The following is a 19,961-nucleotide window of genomic DNA, read 5'->3' on the forward strand; positions in this document are numbered from 1 at the left end:
AGGGACCAGATCAGGACCAAGCCAGGGACCAACCAGGGTGACCAGGGACCAGATCAGGACCAAGCCAGGGACCAACCAGGGTGACCAGGGACCAGATCAGGACCAAACCCAGGGATTAAACCAGGGTGACCAGGGACTAAATCAGAACCAAGTCAGGGATTAAGCCAGGGTGATTGAGAATCAGATGAGGACCAAGCTGAGGACGAAGCTGGGGACCAAGTCAAGTAGTTTGGAGACTAAATCAGGATTAAACCAGGGTGACCAGGGATCAGGTCAGGACCACGACAGGGATTAAACCAGGATGCTCAGGGACTACATCAGAACCAAGCCAGGGTTTAAGGCAGAGTGATCAAGAACCAGATCAGGACCAAGCCAGGGATTAAGACAGGGTGATTGGGAATCAGATGAGGACCAAGCTGAGGACCAGGCCAAGGTGCTTGGGGACTAAATCAGGATTAAACCAGTTTGACCAGGGATTGGATCAGGACCAAGCCAAGGATTAAGCCAGGGTGACCAGGGACCAGATCAGGACCAAGCCAGGATTAAGACAGAGTGATCAGGGACCAGATCAGGACCAAGCCAGTGACTAAGCCAGGGGGATCAGAGACTGGATCAGGACCAAGCCAAGGGCCAAGCCAGGGTGCCTGGGGACTAAACCAAGACCAAGACAGGGATTAAGCCACGGTGATTGGGAATCAGATGAGGACCAAGCCGAGAATGAGGCTGGGAACCAAGCCAAGGTGCTTGGAGACTAAATCAGGATTAAACCAGGGTGCTCAGGGACCAGATCAGGACCAAGCCAGGGATTAAACCAGGATACTCAGGGACTACATCAGAACCAAGGCAAGGATTATGGCAGAGTGATCTGGGACTGAATCAGGACCAAGCCAAGGATTAAAACAGGGCTTCTGGGGACTGGATCAGGACCAAGACAGGGTTTAAGCCAGAGTGACTGGTGATCGGATCAGGACCAAGCCAGGGACCAAACCAAGATGTGCTTGGGGACTAAATCAGGATTAAGCCAGGGTGATGAGGGACCAGATCAGGACCAAGCCAGGGACTAAGTCAGAGTGCTCAGGGACTAAATCAGAACCAAGCCAAGGACTAAACCAGGGTGATTGCAGATCAGATCAGGACCAAGCTGGGGGCCAAGCCAGGGTGCCTGGGGACTAAATCAAGATTAAACCAGAGGGACCAGGGACCAGGTGGGGATCAAGCCAGGGACTAAGCCAGCGTGCTTGGGAACTCAGTCAGGACCAAGTCGAGGACCATGGGAAGGTGCTCGGGGACTGAATTAGGACCAAGCCAGAGATTAAGCCAGAGTGAGTAGGGGTCGGATCAGGACCAAGCCAGGGTGCTTGGGCACCAGCTGAGGACCAAGCCAGGGTGCTGAGGGACCCAACCCGGACCCAGCCGGGGTGCTCAGGGGCTGGATCAGGCCCAAGCCGGGGTCCCTGCGACCGCGGGTCCAGCCCGGGCTGGGGATGGAGCAACGCGGGTGCCCAGGCTCGGCCCCGCACCGCACGCCGGCTGCCCCGCACCCCGGGGGGATGCTGCGGGGGGGACAAGGGTGGAACTGGGGGGCGAGGGGAGACGCCGGAGGGGCCCGGGGGCTGCCGCATGGCAGCGGGGCCGCGGTGTTCGCGGGGAGACAGGCAGAGGGAGCTGTGAGGGAGGAGAGCGGCGGAGAGAGCCCAGCCCGGGCTCCGGCTGCAGAGGAGGAGGAGGAGGAGGCTGCTAGCGCTCGCCCTCCCTCCTTCCTCCATCCCTCCTTCCCTCCATCCCTCCCTCCCTCCATCCATCCATCCCTCACCCCTGCCCCCCCACCCCCGGGGCGCCCAGCATCCTCCCGCCACCCCAACCGGGGCCTTCAGCCTCTGCTGCCTTCCTCCTTCCTCCTCCTCTTCCTCCTCCCGCAGCCACCACCCTCCCTTCCTTCCCCAGGGCCTGGCTGGCACGGAGATGCCGGCAGCGGGGAGCCGGATGCTTCCCGCTGCTCCTGCCTCCTCCCCGGGCTGCGTCCCTCCGGCTCGGCATCCTTCGTCCGGCACAAAGCCCTGAGCCGCTCGGCAGCCGCCTCCTTTGTTGCGCCGCCGCACGCTCCATCATCCCCCCGTCGCAGCCCACCAGCTCGTTCGGGTGGCCCAAGACAAGAAGGTGACGGTTGGCCCAAGACAAGAAGGTGACGGTTGGCCCAAGACGGTGACGGTTGGCCCGAGACGGTTGACGGCCAGCGAGGGAAGCGGGAGCGATGCCGCCCTCGCCGCAGGGTCCGAGCGCGGGAGGCGGACGGCGAGAAGCAGGTACGAGGGACGACGTTGGGTTGGGCGGAGGTGGCTTGGCCCCATCTGCTCCTCTCCCAGGGGACAAAGCCGCTGCCGGGAGGTGAGGAGGGACCCGCTGCTCCTTGCTGCGGGTGCCGTGGGGGGCTAAAATGTACCCCGGCTTCCCACGGCCACCTCCCGCAAGCGCCCTGCGCCTTGTCACCGGCCACCCTCGCCCCCCGCCCCGCTCCTTCCCACCCCGCTGCCGTTGCGGGGAAGGATGGGGACCGGCGGCACCCGACACCCCGCCAGCATCCGACACCACCCCGCCTCTTCTCCATCCCCCGCTTCCCTCCTCACCCAGGCAGGGGAGCTGCCTGCCGGTAAAATTTTTTTTTTTTTTCTCTTTTCTGGAAGAGGGGGTGCAGGAAAAATGTTAAACAATGCGAAGAAAGGCTCCATGATGGATGGCAGGTAGCGACGCCGAAGCAGCCCGGGGATGGGTTTTACCCGCTGCTGCAATCTCCCGGCTGCCGGGAGCGTTTCCCTGCTCCGGAGGCTTGATATGATTAGTAATGACTCCGCTAATAATTTCCTTCAATCCTGGGGGTGTGGGAGGGAGGAGAGGTTTTGCGGTCAGGGTAGGACCTGCTCAGGACGGGGACCTGTGCGCCTGGGCCGGATCCTGCCTCGGATTAGGGCTGGGAAACAGGGAGCGAGGCGGATCGGGTACCCCGGGAGACGCGGGCAGGGATCCAGGCCCGAGAGATCGGCAGCACAATGCTGGGGCCCCGTCCCCGGGTGGAAAAGCGCTTTCTCACCCCATCGGCGGCCACCGAAGTTGCCACCGGCGCTTCGCGTTCGCTGGGTTTCGGCCGGGCCGGCGCCGGTGATCGCCCAGGCGGGGTTAACGTGCCAGGGTGCATTTTGCGATGACCCAAAAAGCGCGGTTCCAGAAATCCGCCCCACGCGTCTTATTTTTCTTTTTGTGCATGGGTTTTTCCCTAAAAAATGGTTTCCCAAACCTCGTTGCCCGGTTGCGCCCTCCGAGGTGGGTGCTGAGCCGGGGGGACGCTGCCCTGGGGACGAGCCATGGGTGGAGGTTTGGTTCAGCGCTCACCACGGCTGGTGGTGATGGGGTGCAGGGGGGCTCGGAGGGGTTTTAGGGTGCTGGGAAGAGCCCTTTGTGCCATATCGCAGAGGGACAAGCTCCCACCCATGGGTGCCCTCGGTGCTTTGGGGTGAAAGCACCGCGAAAATGCACCCCGATGTGTGCTCCATGGTGTGGAGGAGACCGTGGTGACCTCCCAGGCTGGATTTTTGCTGGTTTACCCCATTTCACAAGGGTGGGAGATTTCCCCCCGCGATGTCTTGAAGGGTTTTGTCAGTGGGGGATGAACCAGGTCCCCACGGGGACCCTCACTTGCCATGTCCTCTCCATTGGCCAGCGTAAGCGTCCCATGGCCTCGGAGGGTGAAAAGTAACTCTTGGAGATGAATCCTGCTGCGAGGCCGCACGGGCTGGTCTAGAAGAGGTGGCTCCCAGCACCCCAGCCCCAGTGTCAGACACAGGGATGCTCCTGGAGCCTGGAGACCCCTGGCACTGCAGGGCCTTCGTTGCGTGGTGGTTGGGCAAGAAAGCATACAGGTCACCCCTCTGCAGCAAGCTCAGGGTGGATGGACAAAGATTTCCCATGGGATTTCCATCTTCCCAACGGTTGCACTCCTCCCAAATGGTTGTGAACCTTCTGAATGCTTTTGCACCTTCCCAATGGTTATGGACCTTCCCAAGGGTTGCGGAGTCTCGCAGGGCTTGCGGATCTTCCCAAGGGTTGTGCACCTTGCTGAAGCTTGTGGAGCTTCCCAAGGGTTGTGTGTCTTCCCAAGGGTTGTGGAGCTTGCCAAGGGTTGGGGATCTTCCCAAGGGTTGGGCATCTTCCCAAGGGTTGTGGAGCTTCCCAAGGGTTGTGTGTCTTCCCAAGGGTTGTGGAGCTTCCCAAGGGTTGTGCACCTTGCCAAAGGCTGTGGGTCTTCCCAAGGGTTGTGGAGCTTCCCAAGGGTTGGGGATCTTCCCAAGGGTTGTGAACCTTCTTGAGCATTGTGCACCCTCCCAAGGGTTGTGCATGAGTGGGAGGAACACGAGGAGGCAGGACGGAGGCAGAGAAGGGACCAAGAAGAAGGACCAAGGAGGGACTTTTGGGCACCTGTGTCACTAAACCCCCTATCTCTTCCAGCGCCTGGCACTGGCCGATGCTGACACACCCCCCAGAATTGCCAGATCACCCACGTTTGTCCCAGGGCTCTCACCTCACTATGTCCCAGCGGAGCTGCAGCCCCACCGTCTGGGGCTCCCCAACCCATCCCACGAGCGGCCTGTCCATCCATCCCGCGCCATGAGCGGGGTCATGCGGTTCCCCTGCGTCAGGGCGCGTAGCTGAGGGATGGCCTCGCTGGACCTGCCCTACCGGTGTCCGCGGTGCGGGGAGCACAAGCGCTTCCGCAGCCTCTCCTCGCTGCGGGCGCACCTGGAGTACAACCACACCTATGAGACCCTCTACGTCCTCTCCAAGACCAACAGCATCTGCGATGCCGCCGTCTTCCCCCTGGCAGCTGACGGGGCCCTGCTGACGCCGGCCGCCCGGCGGGACTACTTTGAGAGCACCTCCTTCCAAGGCAAGGACCAACGCTTCTCCTGCGACCTCGTCCCCGCCGAGGAGCTGGAGCCGGCCCCGTCCTCCTCCCCCTCGCCCCGCTATGTCCACGAGATCGAGATCCCGCTGACGGAGATCTTCACCCGCGGCAAAGCTGTGGCGCCGGCCCCCACGCCACCCGCCGCCATGGACACTGCCTACGAGGAAGGCTTGGCCCGCCTGAAGATCCGCGCCTTTGAGAAGCTGGAGGTGGACAAGCGGTTGGAGAAGCTGACGGAGGAGGTGGAACAGAAGATCGCCTCGCAAGTGGGCCGGCTCCAGGTGGAGCTGGACCGCAAGAGCTCGGAGCTAGAGAAGGCCAAGCAGGAGAGTCTGCGGCTCAGCAGGGAGAAGCAGGAGCTGGAGGACCGGGCGTCTGAACTGTCTCGCCAGGTGGACGTCAGCGTGGAGATGCTGGCTTCCCTCAAGCAGGACCTGGTGCAGAAGGAGCAGGAGCTCACCCGCAAGCAACAGTGAGTCCTGTGCCCCTTCTCCTGGCTGCAGGGTGGGGGGAAATCGGTCCCCAATGGCGAGCCCCAAGAGCCCAACACCGTCACCAAACCCTCAGAACAAGTCCTAGGGCATAATCCCCCTGGCAATGCTCATTAGCGTCATCTCTCATCAGGTTTTGCATCTTCTCCCACGTGAGCAGTGTCCACATAGACCTGAGCCTCTGCATGTCCGTGACCAAGCTGGGTCACGTCATGCCAGACCTTGTCCCAGAGCCACCGGTGCCCTCAGGACATGGCCAGGCTGGGGATGCACATGGCCATCCTGCTGTCCTGCCAAGGAACGTGGTGGTGACCATGTTGCTGCAACTCATCTCTAGTACCAAAGGATGTCCCCCCAAAACCAGGGCTGGGTCATCCCCTCTGGCTCCACAGCCGAATTGTCCAGCCCTGTGCAACCTGAGCAATCCCATCAACCTGTCCCATGTTCGTAAATATGAGAGGAGACAGCTTGGCCATGCCTAATTCAGGGTTCTTCTCGCAGAAAGAGGATGGAATAGCCCAAGCAGCATGACCTTCATTGGCTGTTAGGACCATCATCCTTATTTTCATCCCATGTTCCCCACTCAAGACGCTTCCCACCCCAGCACTGCTCCTCAGTTTCCCTCCAGTCAAGTGTTGGGTCATTTTGCCCATCGGTGTTGCTCAAGCAAACCAGACCTTGTTCCTCAGGAGTTTCTTAGCAAAGCTGGAGACCACCGCAGGGTCCAGAAAGTCAGTGAGGAGCAGGTTAGTGGGGGGCGGTCATCGCTGGGCTGGGCTGGGAGCACTGGCGGAATTCCTCAAGGGCTTGTCTTGATCCCTGCCATCATCAGCATGTTCCTTAATGGCTTTGACTCCAAAATAATGACTGTGGCTCAGAAACAGGGTTCACGGGATTTGCTGGTGGTGGGGATGGTCTTGGGGTGAAGAGCGAGATGACGCTGGGGCTGGAGAAGGGCAGCAGCTCTTGGTTTGGATGCACGTGTATGGGACAGGCAACGGGGAGTGACAGAACCGCTTGCCAGGCTGCAGAGGAAGCACACGAAGAGCCGATGGACAGAGGTGATTATTTTTTCCTAGATGTGGGAAAATCATCAGAAATAATTTTCAACCACAAAGCCAGTTTCACCCTTCCCCAAGAAGAAGACATTCCCAGGACATTTCCCAGTCCTGCCAGCTCTGAAACACCACGAGGCCGTTGTCCCCATGGGAAGCTTTTTGCTCCTGGGCTCCGTTTTCTTTGCCGGCGGTGTTTTTCCACCCGGTCCACGGGAACGAGAGGGGTGCCGGTGATAACCATCGGCATCACCTTACACCCGCCGTGCCCGCGCCCCATTTGCCTTCCAGATCTCCTGGGTGCCCTCACCGGGAGCCTTCCCAAATCATTACCGGGGAGCTCCTAGGCTCACGTCGCAAATGGCGGGTTGGGGGGGCAATTAATTAGTAATTAAATGGTAATTAATGGCCAGGAATGAGAATGATGTCGTTAAGGGCTGCCCCTTCCTTCTCCTTCACGCTCCTGTGGAGGCCGGTGTGGTTGGGTGTGCACGGTTGGGCGGGTCTGGCCACGTGTGTTTTCGGGACGCGTGTGACAGCTGCGTGCGCCCGTGTGCGCACGCCCGTGGTTTTGGGGAGCGGATGAGGTCGGAGGGTGTGCGCGCGCCTGGACACACACACGTGCGGGGCAGGACAGGGCCACCTCGGGCCGCTCCACCCCAAAGCTGGCCGCATTTTGGGGACGACTTCTCAGTGCCTCAGCAGGGCAACCCCTGCCCATCCCCACGCTCGAAACTCCCAAGCGCCTGCTAATTAATTTATTAACGAGGGAGCTGGGGCCCCGCAACCACTGGGCTTATCGGGGTACGGGGCTGAGCGGGGTTTAAGGACTTTAGGCTGCCCTTAAGGTCTTTCCTTTAAATCTGTCCTGAATGAGGCAGGGTACCACTGCCATCCCGCTCCGTCATCCCACCGAGCCATCATCATCCTCCTCCCCCTGTTCTGTGGCACTCATGGGCGTCACCCTGGTCCCGGCAGCGAAGGCTTGGGCTGGGATGTGAAGGTGACCGAGATCAGGCTGATGATGGAATGGTCCGGATGCGCCCCAGGATCCTTGACCCCACCACCCCAGCTTGCCCCAGCTTAACAGGGATGGGTGGGGAAGGGTTGGGGTGTCACCCACCGGTCCCTCCACGCAGGGAGGTGCTGCAGATCGACCAGTTCCTGAAGGAGACGGCCGCCCGCGAGGCCAACGCCAAGGTCCGCCTCCAGCACTTCATCGAGGAGCTGCTGGACCGGGCGGACCGGGCCGAGAAGCAACTCCAGATCATCAGCAGCAGCTGCGGCACCACCCCGAACGGCAGCCTGGGACGCTGCGGCACGCCGGGGGCCAAGGCCGCCAGCCGACCGGTACCTCCGCGGGCACAGGCACGGGCACCTCAGCGGCTTCGGGCGTGCACCCGTGTGGCTTCTCTGATGGCTGCAAAGGGTTGAGCGGGAAGGTGTAGGGATCCCGATCTTGTTCCCATGGGGAAACGGATAATCCTGGGAGGGCGATCCCCAAAAAAAAAGTTGCTTCTTGGTGGGTCTGTAGTCCTGTGATGATCATGCAAGGCACTGGGGTGACGCTGGAGATGCGCTTCTGCATCCCGCTTGGGTATGGCCTCACCCCAAAGCGCAGCTGGCACTGGGTGGGTTATGGGGGTCATCATTTTGGGTTTCGCCACGTTGGCTTCTCTTGTCCTGTCTCCCTGCAGAGAGACCGGCACCCGGGGCCGGGGGCAGCCGTGCACGGTCCTTACGGCGTGTCCAACCAGCGCTCCTCCTCCAGCACCGGGTGAGTCCCCTATCGCTGCTGCCGGTTTGGGATTTTAATGGGATGCTCGTTTTTGGTGGGTGAGGGGCTGACGGGAAGGGGATGAACACCCCAACGAGCGTTGAGGTTGGGCATCCCCGTCCCCCAGCGCCTCAAGCCGGGCGAAAGCCGTGTCGCAGAGCTCGGGCTGCTACGACAGCGACAGCGCGGAGCCGTGCCCCACCGACGACACCGCCGACGGGCACCCCTACCCGGCGCGGGACGGCACCCGAGGCTCGGGGCTGCGCCGGCAAGCCATCCAAAACTGGCACCGCCGGCCCTACCGCAACAGCACGGAGGGCGAGGAGGGCGACGTCTCCGACGTGGGCTCCCGCACCACCGAGTCAGAGGCCGAGGGCTGGGAGCCAGAGGCAGCCGGATCCGCCGCATCCCGACCTGCTGGCAGCTGCCGGCTGACGGGTGAGACCGCGCCGGGCGCTTCGGGTGGGGTGGGAGGACAGGGGGGCTGGAAGGTGGGGGACAGGACGGCTCCTCGGCTCCGCAAAGAGCATCCCTTACCCGCTGCCCTCCTCGGCTGCTGGTGGCCACTGACGGAGGTTGTCCCACAGCCAGGAGCGAGGCAGCCGGCGGCAAGGCGGGCCGGCTGGAGAGGGGCAGCCCGGGCCACTCCAGCGAGGTGATCAGCCCCGAGATCCTCAAGATGCGGGCGGCTCTTTTCTGCATCTTCACCTACCTGGACACCAAGACCCTGCTGCGGGCGGCTGAGGTGTGCAAGGATTGGAAGTTCGTGGCCCGGCACCCGGCCGTGTGGACGCGGGTGCTGCTGGAGAACGCCAGGGTGTCCTCCAAGGTACTGGGAATGGGGATGGGACTGCTCAGGGTGAGACCTTTCTTCCAGAAAGGTGCAAGCATCTCGCTTGTGTTGGTCGTCATGCCATTGCGGTCATGGGAACGTGGGTGCGTGCAGCGGTGTGCTTGCACCAGCGGTTGGACGCGTTGCGCTTTCACGCACGTGCATGCTGGGGGTTGAGGGCGTCCCCCTCGGTGACAGCCACCCCTGTCCCCCCAGTTCCTGGCCATGCTGTCCCAGTGGTGCACCCAGATGCACTCCCTCACCCTCCAAAACCTCAAGCCGCGCCAGCGAGGGAAGAAGGAAAGCAAGGAGGACTACATGAAGAGCACGCGGTGAGTCCTCGCGTCCTGGCCACCCTCCTCCCACAGCCAGAGCCGCTGCTCCTCGGGGATGACGATGCTCTGTGAGCCCCAGCGTCCCGTTTCCACTGATGGACGTTCATCACACATCAGCTCCTGCTGTGGGTTTTGGGTGTCCAGGAGCCACAGGTCCCCATGGGACGTGTCACCCTCCTGTTGTGGCCATGGGGAGCGTGGGTGCCTGTGCCTGACCCTGCCTCCATCCCCGGCAGAGGCTGCCTGGAAGCCGGGCTGGAGTCCCTGCTGAAGGCGACGGGCAGCAACCTGCTCATCCTCCGCATCTCGCACTGCCCCAACGTGCTGACGGACCGCTCCCTCTGGCTGGCCAGCTGCTACTGCCGGGCGCTGCAGGCCGTCACGTACCGGTAAGGATGGCCACCGGCGTCCCCCCTTGCCCGTGGGGACCATGACAAGGCTGGGAACATCCATGGGATGTGCTGGGACCCCTCTGATGCCCATCCCCATTCCCTGTCAGAATGCAGCCCGTTTGGCCAAGTGTGAAGGACCCACCTTTCCATGTCCCCAGCCCAGCAACAGCCCCAGTGTCCCCAGTGCGAGCTGTCCTTGCAGCTCTCATTCTCTTCTGGAATGTTCTCATGCAGATATTTCCCTTCCAACTCCATTCCCACCATCCTGTTACTGATCTCACCCCAGCTGGAGGCACGACCAAGGTGTTGGTAATGGGATGATGCTTTATGATAGAGAAGGGTGAAGAAGAGGTGCACCAACACCTGGGCCCAGTGAGGTCCCACCTGACTGTCATCCCCTGGCGAAGGCTCCTAATGGGGAGCAGAAACTTTTGGGTTCCTCTGTCCTGCAAGGGAGGAACGGCTTTGAGTGCTAAGACCCAACTTGAAGACCTTGCCCAAGAGCAAGGACACAAGGCCCATGATGGTGTAGGTCCTGGAGGAGGTCACAAGTCCTGCAGGAGATCACTGACTGCTCCTTGGTCTTGGCCATCTCCTGAGGAGTCTCTGCCTCTTGTGAAGGCAGGATTACCTTTCCTACACTCTCAAGGAGGACGATCCTTGCTCTGCTGCGCCCTGCAGATGACCACCTCAGCCTCTGCATCCATTTTACCTGCAGCTGATGGGTGTCCTCATCCAGCCCAGGATGGAGAATGCTTCAGGTGGGAAAGCACACCCAGCCAGATGCTCCAGGTTGGACCAAGAAAGCTCAGACAACAGCTCTGATCTGGGGATCCCACACCATGAGGCAGCCCGGCGCTGCCAGGTTTAACCCCAAGACTCCTCCATCGGCCCTTCCAAGGGCGTTAGAGCAAGCCTGAGCGCTCCTGGCACGTTGCTAACCTGTGACTCTGACTCACGCGCTAATTAACCCGCCGCGCTCGCAAGGGGCTCTTGGCAGGTGTCTTGAGTGGAGACGTGTGAAATGCTCAAGATAACACCCATCACTTATTTTTAGGCTTGCCTGAAGTTTCAAAGTAGGTCATTTAGAGTCAGGAAGTGCAACCTCGGTCTTCGGGAGGGAGCCCAGGGTGGTGGAGGAGCTGGGGCCCTCTATCTGGGCTGGTGGCACCAGGACAACGCTCTCTGACATCTCTCCTCTATTGACTCGGTGCGGGGAGCCAATGGCATCAGTGAAAGCTCTTCTGAGCCAGTGGCACAAAAGTTGTGTGGCAGGCAGCGTGGTTGCGCCCGAGCAGTGCCATGACTCATGATGGACTTACACCTCCACTGTGCCCCTGCACAAATCCAGCAGCACCCCGTGAAGCCTGTTTTGATACCTCCAAAAAGACCAAGGAGAGCCCACAGCAAACCTCTGCGGAGACTTTTGGCCAACAGCTACCTACAGATGTGGTAGCACAACCACAGAGCTGGTACAGAGCCCGTGGAACGGCCACTTCCCTTGGCTGGAAGTTACCACCCGGCAGCTGAAACGTCTTTACCACCTCCTGCCACCTTCCCCATCCAGGCTGGATGGGTGGCAAGTGCAACCAACCCAATGGGATCTGCGGGGACGTTGTATTTGCTCTGCAAGGGTACACGGCCTGGCAGCTCAATCACTTGCCACCTTTGCATCTGGAAGACTTATGCCCTCACCTTCAACCTCACCTTCAACCATCAGCTTCACCCTCAACCTTCAACCTCACCTTCAACCATCAGCTTCACCTTCAACCATCAACTTCACCTTCAACCATCAGCTTCACCTTCAACCATCAACTTCACCTTCAACCATCAGCTTCACCTTCAACCATCAACTTCACCTTCAACCATCAGCTTCACCTTCAACCATCAACTTCACCTTCAACCATCAACTTCACCTTCAACCACCAACCTCACCTCCAGCCTTTACCTTCCACCTAGACTTACCCCCAAGCTCATCTTCAATTTCACTTTCAGCCTCACCTTCAACCTCATCTTCTTCCATTTTTCTTGACATTGCACATCCGTAGGCACAATTCCGGATGGAAATGCCTTCAGCCTTCCTGCATGGGTTGGTGTTGGGACTGGCTGGTTCATGGGCTATCAATAACGACCAGATTTGGGCCTCCAGGTGCAGAGAGGTGTAGCACCGTAGAGGCTGCAGACACAGCCCCCAGAGCAGCATCACTGCCGGTGGGACCCACCACATGTCCTCTGTGTTGTTCCAGGAGCTCTACAGACCCCGTGGGTCATGAAGTCATCTGGGCCCTCGGAGCAGGTTGCAGGGATATCATCTCCCTCCAGGTCGCACCTCTACATCCGTGGTAAGAGCCATGCTAGGAGGAGGCCAGGCTCAGTGTTAGGGGCACCACTGGAAAGAAATTGGGTGCTGGGTCCAGATTTGCTTTTGGGGGGTCCTCGTGGGACGAGCAGCAATCCTGAAGGCCAGTTTTGGGGACTGGGAGCTGGGCCTCATCCCTCCCTGCGAAGGCTGGGAGCTGATGGGTGTAGGCACCTCCCTGCGGAGCTGGGAATGTCTCCTGGGAGGCTGCTAACGCCGGAGATGAAAGGGGAGCCGTGATGGGTCTGGTAGGCGACGGTGAACATCAAATGCTTGTCTGAGCTCCTCACTGCTCACATAACAGCAGCTCTGATGGAGCTCTGGAGACATCTTCCAGTGTGGCCACCCTCAGGCTGGTGGGGTGGGAGAGGTCCCATCCCCAATTCCAGTCGCAGGATCACTCGTGGTGGGAGCCTGGGGCGAGCTTTTCTGCCAGCCCCCCCCAGCTCTTTCTTCTTCATCTCCCCAGCCAGCAGCCGACGCGTTTCAGCAACCGCTGCCTTCAGATGATCGGACGGTGCTGGCCGCACCTGCGGGCGCTGGGCGTTGGAGGGGCAGGCTGCGGCGTCCAGGGACTGGCGTCCTTAGGTAGGCAGCTCTCTGATGGGACAAGAAGGGGACCTTGCTGGAGGCAGGGCATGCTCTAGGAGGTGTCCCATGGGGATCTCAATGGAGAAGCCCCCCCAAGGATGATGGGTGCACCCATCCCTCCTACCACCACCCCATTTCCATCGGCTGTCCTCACCCCTTCCCTGTGGGGCGCTGACGGTGGCTGCTCTGTCCTTCCAGCCCGAAACTGCATGCGGCTTCAAGTCCTGGAGCTGGACCACGTCGCGGAGATCAACCAGGAGGTTGCGGCGGAGGTGTGTCGAGAGGGGCTGAAGGGGCTGGAGATGCTAGTGCTGACCTCCACGCCAGTCACCCCCAAAGCCCTGCTGCACTTCAACAGTGAGTAGCAATGCCAGGGAGGAGTGCGTTGACCAAAAGGCCACCAGATGTCCAGATTCATGAACCAGACCCTGCCTTCCAGCCCCACCCACAGGAACCCACTGCCAACACTGGAAGGTGCTGGGAGCTCAACTGTGGAGGGTTTCTAAGAGGGGATCCCACATCCCCCTGCCAAGGATGGGTTAAGAAGAGCTGCTCTTGCCTTGGCCCATAGTGAGGATGGAGGCTCTCCAGTGTAATGGAGGCCTCAATGTCTGTAGCACACCTGAGGTTCACCCTGGTGCTTCCCAGTTTGGAGTTACACCGTTTACTGAAGTCATTTGCCAAGACAGGAGCTCCGGGGGAAAAGAGGTCTGTGCCCAGGCAGGAGAGTCTGTTTGAGGTGCCGTTCCTGGTGGTCATGGCGCACACGGCTGTGGTTGGACTTGCTGGGAACCCACCCCTCTGGGTGGAAGAGTAAGGGTTTCCCAAGGAAGCCATAGGACTGTTGGATTGGGATAGGACAATCAAGGACCACCTTGTAGACCACTATCCTCCCTACAGAGGTCTTGGTCACCAAAAGTGGGTCTCCTCCATCTTCAGGGTGAGATTTTCCCAAATGCATAAGGCTTTGAGGAGCACTGGGTGGCTCCTAGGGTCCATCCTGGCTGCGGGGAGGCTATCTGCCCACCAGGTATGGTGAGGCCAGGAGATATCTCTGCCCCTAGGTGTGTGCCGGAACCTGAAGTCCATCGTGGTGCAGGTGGGAATTGCGGACTACTTCAAGGAGCCCCACAGCCCCGAAGCCAAGAAGATGTTTGAAGAAATGGTGAACAAACTCCAGGTAAAGGATGCAGTTCCCAGGTCCGTGTGTCACCAGTCTCGTGTCCCCATGGGGTCTTAGGACAAATTCTTGCCCACTGGTGAAGTTCCTCACCAGTGCAGTTGGATAGGGTCAGATGGCTCACATGGTTCCTGCTCTACCACCAAGCCCTGGCATGGGGTCAGTGGTGGGCAGCGAGACAGACCCACGTCCATCCCTAGGCTGGTGGATCACTTCCATGATGGAGCTTCGAGATGTCTTCTCCTCTCCTTTCTCTTGCTCAACCTGTGGGACAGCAAAACCATCAGGTCCTGCACCGACCATGCTCTCTGCTCCTTTTCCAGGCCCTGAGGAAGAGACCCGGCTTCTCCAAGATTTTACACATCAAAGTGGAAAGCGGCTGTTAGACCTTCAGGGAATCGCAAAGCACATTCCCTCCTCTGCCCGACGGAGCCAGAGGCCCCGCAAAAAAACCAAATCCACCCTCCGCCGCTCATCCGTTGCTGGACCTGGAGCACGGAGACGCCGGCCCATGCACAAAAAAAAAAAACCCAAACTCTTGCAGGCCTTAGTGACCGGCAGCCGGCGCTCGTCCCCGGGGACAGCTCGTGGGCGAGAAGGTGCTACTTAAGGAAATTTTTCAGCTGCCCAAAGAGGTAGGGCTACGCTCTTTCCCGGGAGGGAAGATGGCTTCAAACCACCCCTGCAGCTCTTCGTTGCCAAGGATCCTTGTTTGGGGGAAGTCTTTTTCTTCGAACTCTCTTTCTGGGGGTTTTTTGGCCGTTTGATGGTGTGGGAGATGAGGACGGCTCAGCCCATCCCCATGGGCTCTTGGCAGAACACTGGGTTCGGCGTCGACACGTCACGGCTGGACCATCCCCGTCCTTTCCGTGAGCTGGTGGAGGTGGGGTGGGAAGGGGTCGTTCCTCCAGAGGAAATGGTGCCCAGCGTTCCTGCAGGGTTTCCGCTCGTTTCCATTCAATTTGTTAACAGAGGGGCACCCAAACCTGGGTCAATTCTGCCCAGAAACCAGCAGCCACAACAGCACAAGCCCAGATGGCAGAGCTGCGTCTCGGGGGCTGTAGGAGCCAGGGGACACCAGGAGAGATGGTGGCTCTTCCAGAGGTTTCCAGCCTCACCTCCTCTCCACCCAAACCTTCCTGCCAAGGCAATAAACCATCTCCAAAATCCTCGTCCATCAGGAAACACGGGTCATGCTTCTGTCCCCACCAACATCCACCATCCGGAGGTCCCATGCGGAGGGCGGGACTGGCGCAGGACACCCCGTTTGCCATCTCATCGCCTTCCCAAGCAGCCTGAAGGAGAAACCCTGGCCAAATACTCAAGAAATCCAAAGCTGCCGCTGAAAGCACCAACCACCTGATAGCATGGCTGTTTTTTAAATTTTGCTTTATTTCTTCTGGGTGTCTTCTGCCCACAAGGGCGTTATTGCCTCCAAAATATCCTTCTTTTTCCCAAGGAAAAGGCTTTTGAAAGGCGTCTCCGTCCTCCACCCTGGGGAGAAGGTGCCAGGAGGTGCCCACACCACAGGGACACCCATCACAGCACTGCCAACAGCAGGGACACACCGGCCTTAACCACCACCCCCCACCACCCCCAGCCCCGACCAGGCGTGCTTGGACCCAACGCGCTGAGCTGAGAGGAAGCGACTGGGAAAAGCCGATTTTGGGGGTTTCTCCTCTTCTCTGGACCATGGTTGGAAGTTTCGGTGCCTGTTGGCCAGCGTGGTTGCGAGGAGACAGCTCTTCCCAGGACACCTCCCCTTCCTCCAGCCCTCCCAGGGTGATGGGCCACCATGAAGCATCCCCCCCAAGGAGGGAGAAGGCTGCAGATCCATCCCGGTACCACCTTCCTCATCCACGTCACGAGAGCTGCAGGCGTCAGCTGGGGACTCCCGGCCCCTGACGGAAAACAATCTGTTCCAAATCGCTGGAGCTGCTGGTGGGCTGGAGGCAGCTCCTGGGTCTCCAGCCCCAGAAGAAACCTCAGGAGACCATTTCATCCACCCCTCATCCCATCTACGCTATCTCCTCTGAAACAGGGTAGGGTTTTTTGGCCATAAGCCCCCGTCTGAAGCACCTCCGTTCCCCCTGCAGCTTTCCAGGAGAAGGCTGTTCCCTGTATGCACAAAATATGGGAGCCCAAAAAAAAAAAAAACCAAAAACCACCACCTCCCACCACGGGCAGCATCGGACGAGCTCCCCGGCACCGGGGCCGAGCTCCCCGCCGTGCCCACCGTGGGTTCACCTCCGTCCCGGGGAGGCTGGGACACGCGTAATCCAGGGGCAAGAGGCGCAAGGGATGCCCCGACCAGCAAAAAAAAAAACACCTAGAAAAGCTAAAACCATCCCCCCCCCCCGGGGACCACCCGGCCCCCATCCCATGAGTGTGGTCCCAGTGGAGAAGTCAGCATTCAAAACGGCGCAGAGACTTGCAAAATTCCCTTAAAAAAAAAAAAAATAATAAGTATTTATTTCTATAAAGAAAAGAAGGAAAAAAAAAAAAAGATTTTAAAGGAAAATTATATACTCAGCATGTTCATACACTCTATGCTTAAAGACTATCGTGGTGGAGAGTCGCATCCGAAGACTGAAGGTCTTGCCGCGTGCCCGGCCCCTCGCCCGGACCCTCCAGGCCGCGGGGAAGGCGAGGACGAGGTGATGGAAAGCGGGAGGAGATGTTGAAGACTCTTGGAGAAACCTTCCGTGCTCACCAGCGAGGCCAGAGCGGCGGCCGGTGGCCGCGGCTGCCGGTGGCCGCGGTGGCGTGGAGCGTGGGTGGGCGTGCGACGTCCCCGTCACCGCGCTGCCACGAGGGTTTTGTATGTCACAGCAGGACAAGCTCACCCAAATTTGGTGCTTCGGAGCGTCGCCGAGACCAGACCAAACCATGCGCCTCTTCCGGGGCCGTTCCCAAAAAGTCCAACTTCTGGCTTAGCAAAGCCACGTTTTTATAAAAAAACCCTGCCGTGACACAAGACCTGGAGCAGGATCAAGGATCGGAAGACGGAAAGTAGGGGCTTTTCCCCATTTTGCTTGACGCCTGGGTTTGGGTGGGTCCCTTCCTCCTCCTCCTCGGCTGGGGACGAAGGCGGCCGGCACAGGCTCAGTGGGAACGAGAGCCCGGTGGCTCCTAATTGCCCAGGTTGTTCATGGCAACGAGCTCATTAACGGCTCCGTATTTCTTCCGCTGAAATGTCACATTGGTGGTTTCCCTGCTGCTTTCCCTCTCCATCCTGCCGGCGCCCGGCCCGACAAACCCCCGTCGCCCACCCCCATCCCTACGGGATGGCTCGGGCGGCCCTGCCCACGGCCGTAGGATTCACCGCAGCGTCGGTCGTGGGGTTTCAACCCCCTTTCCTCTGGAAATGATGGAGATGCACAGAAATACCAAATCCACTGGAAACGCCTTGAAATTACGCGGCATATTCGGGTGCTGGTAGGGAAGGGACAGCTGCAGCGTGAGCTCAACCCCATACTAGACCCTAGAGAAGCCCCAGCGGGGCTCTGCGATGACAATCCCCAGCAAAAGCCCGACAGTGGCCCGACCCCCGGGGCGAGCGTCAGCGGTGAGCAGCTTTCGCCCGGGGTCGTGGTGACGGCCGGATCTGTCAGGGGCTGGATGGACGGCGCTGCTGGTTCCTGGCGGATCCATTTCCCGCGGGACCAGTTTTGGGGAGATTTATCCCTTTTCTAGTGAGTTTGCCCAAAATTTCCCCGTGGCCAACACTCGCCACATTCCCCTTCTCTGGAATTTGGGTGCCGGTCAGGGATCTCAAGAGGAACACCACCAGCAACGCCAGCTCGGGGGCCAATTTGATCCCAAATCCGCGGTTTTTCCGTCTTCTTCGTGGGTTGGATTTTGCTCCTCATCCGTGGCTCCGAGCCGCAGGGAGCCGGGGATCGGCTGCCTCCTCCTGCCTTCATCCCTGTGCCGCCAACCTGGGGGGCTGCGGGGGTGCAAGGTCTCCAGGAAGGGGGCAATCCCCCAGGTTGGCTCCACCCAAGGAGGTTTTTAAATCTTTTTCGCAAAGAAGGGAAGAAAAAAAAATCCCACTTCTCGCCGTGCGTCACGGTCCCGGCTGCCACCCAAGGCACAGCCACGGGCAGGGCTTGGGCAGCTTGATCTTCTAAAAGGCTCCAAATTTCGTTAAAACAGAACAAAAAAAAATTTGGAAAGCGTTGATAGAGGCTCTTAAAGCTGCTCAACGACGCTTTCTCTCGGCTCGTAGAGCTCACCCCAGGAACCGGCGCATCGCTTCAGCGTTTTGGGTTGAAAACCTGCAGGTTCGGGTGGAGCGAAAGCATTTGGGAATCGGTGCCAAAAAAAAAAAATAAGAGGGGAAAAAACAAACCAAAAAGAGAAAGCGGGGAGATTTTAGCAATCGGAGATGGTTTGTTGCAAGCGAAGCATCGCAGGGTGGTGGTGCAAGGTAAAATAATCCCCGCGGCGCGGGAAACCGGCCCTCCTCCGAGGAAAAGCTGCTGCGGATCCTTCTCTGGAGCGCAGCAGCAGGGAGAGGAGGGAAAACTGCCCGAAAACAGGAAAAACTGGGATTTTTCTGATCCAGCCTGGGGACTGAGCCCCGCGGAAGGAGGGGCGAGGTGGGCTGGGGCCGGGGACAAGCAGGTGCAATGGTGCGGGACGGCTTTTGGGAAGGGAGCGCGGTAACGCACGCTTGCTAAGAGATAATCAGAGGGCGCGCTCCCCGCAGGGAGAGGGAAAAAAAAAAATATAAATGAAAAAAAATACAGGAATTGCAATCATTTCCCTAAAGCACTTCTGCGCGGCTGCTCCGGCGGGAGCTCGGCCCCAGGGGCCCTGTGCAGCGACCTCCCCGTCCCGAATGGTAGCGAGTTTGCCTCCCGAGTTATTTTTTTAAATCTCTATAAATTTCGGTCTATTTTAGTCTTTCGCAGCGATGTGCCAGTGTCTGGAGAACCAAACGGCCCCTTTTCCCCGCTCCCCGTCCCACGGTCCCTCGACGTTAAACCGGGTCCTCGATGGTAAAGGGCGGGGGAGCGGCGGGGACGGGGGGAGGGTGGAAACGGGGGCGCAGCCCAAGATTTGGGGGTGGGGGAGGCTGCGGGCGAGGCGAGGGCGGGAGACCGTGTTTTTAGCACTTTGGTTGGTACTATCACCTGTAGACGCACTTTGATGTTGTTGCTTTGAAACTTTGCCGAGTGTAAACAATGTGTATTTAAAGAATTACAAAGAAAAAAAAGAAAAAAAAAAGCGTGTAAAGAGGTATTTTATGATTGAGTGTTGAATAAAGACTCCGGAGATGAGGTGGGGTTTTCGCTCTCCCAGGGCCACGCTGAACAAGGCCAGTGCCGGCCAGCTCCAGCACCAAACCAGTGAGACCAGTGGTTCTTTGGGGCTTACTGGAAGCACCTCTCCTCCCACACCCCTCTCCCTGCAGCTTTGGGGTTCACAGGAGGCAGCGGCAGGCAAAGGGAAGGCTCACAGCGCAACCGGGGCACGAGAGAGACGTGATTCCCATCCCCACATCCCTGGCAAGTTCTGGGATTAATTTTTGGTGAGGACATTTTCCTCCGAGGAGAAAGGCAGGATGAGCCCCGCCGCTAGCTCCGCTTTCACCCCTCCCGGGCGGCAGAGCTGCGTTTTCTCTTGGCAGCGTTCCTCTTTAAATGCCACCGCTAAGAAACAGCGAGGTTTGGAGTTTTTTTTCAGGGCGAGCGCTCACGCGCTGCCAAAAACGCGCTCCAGAGATGAAGGGGCCGCGGGGGCGAGGTTAAGCGACGCGCCGACGCCGCTACGCCTCTAACGGGGCCGGGAGCGGCTGTGGCACGGCAGCGCTTTGTGAACAGAGCAAAACAAACGCATTTTGTGATGTAACAGACACAAACCTGCCTAATTAATGAGATCTCACCGGGCCGATACCACACAGGTACCACATTTCTTCCACCGTCGCTTTCAACCTGCAGACCCACGTCTCCCCAAGAGAATTTTCCTGCCAGAGACGCCCCAAGCA

General features: G+C 59.3%; 1 protein-coding gene across 2 annotated transcripts; it reads left to right on the plus strand.

Annotated features, from left to right (window-relative positions):
- The first annotated feature begins 1,754 nt into the window (after positions 1-1,754).
- Positions 1,755-18,350, plus strand: FBXO41 (F-box protein 41). 2 transcript variants are annotated; one of them, XM_086747503.1, is made up of 13 exons: positions 1,755-2,303; positions 4,498-5,426; positions 7,640-7,868; positions 8,198-8,277; positions 8,405-8,715; positions 8,865-9,106; positions 9,326-9,441; positions 9,681-9,833; positions 12,083-12,178; positions 12,665-12,783; positions 12,985-13,143; positions 13,851-13,966; positions 14,290-18,350. In XM_086747503.1, the coding sequence occupies exons 2-13, from the start codon at positions 4,705-4,707 to the stop codon at positions 14,350-14,352; spliced, it is 2,406 nt and encodes an 801-aa protein (XP_086603629.1). In that variant the 5' UTR covers positions 1,755-2,303; positions 4,498-4,704; the 3' UTR covers positions 14,353-18,350. The 2 variants fall into 2 exon arrangements, with proteins under 2 accessions (XP_086603629.1, XP_086603630.1); XM_086747504.1 differs by having other exon boundaries at positions 7,640-7,850.
- Positions 18,351-19,961: the final 1,611 nt, after the last annotated feature.

The sequence above is a fragment of the Chlamydotis macqueenii genome, chromosome 4 (assembly GCF_036417535.1).
Source record: "Chlamydotis macqueenii isolate bChlMac1 chromosome 4, bChlMac1.mat, whole genome shotgun sequence".
Lineage (NCBI taxonomy): Eukaryota > Metazoa > Chordata > Aves > Otidiformes > Otididae > Chlamydotis > Chlamydotis macqueenii.

Coding starts and splice junctions, on each gene's coding strand:
- FBXO41 (XM_086747503.1), top strand. CDS start 4,705: ATGGCCTCGCTGGACCTGCCCTACCGGTGTCCGCGGTGCGGGGAGCAC. Junction 8,278..8,404: donor CGCTCCTCCTCCAGCACCGG/GTGAGTCCCCTA, acceptor CCCGTCCCCCAG/CGCCTCAAGCCGGGCGAAAG. Junction 12,179..12,664: donor GTCGCACCTCTACATCCGTG/GTAAGAGCCATG, acceptor TCATCTCCCCAG/CCAGCAGCCGACGCGTTTCA.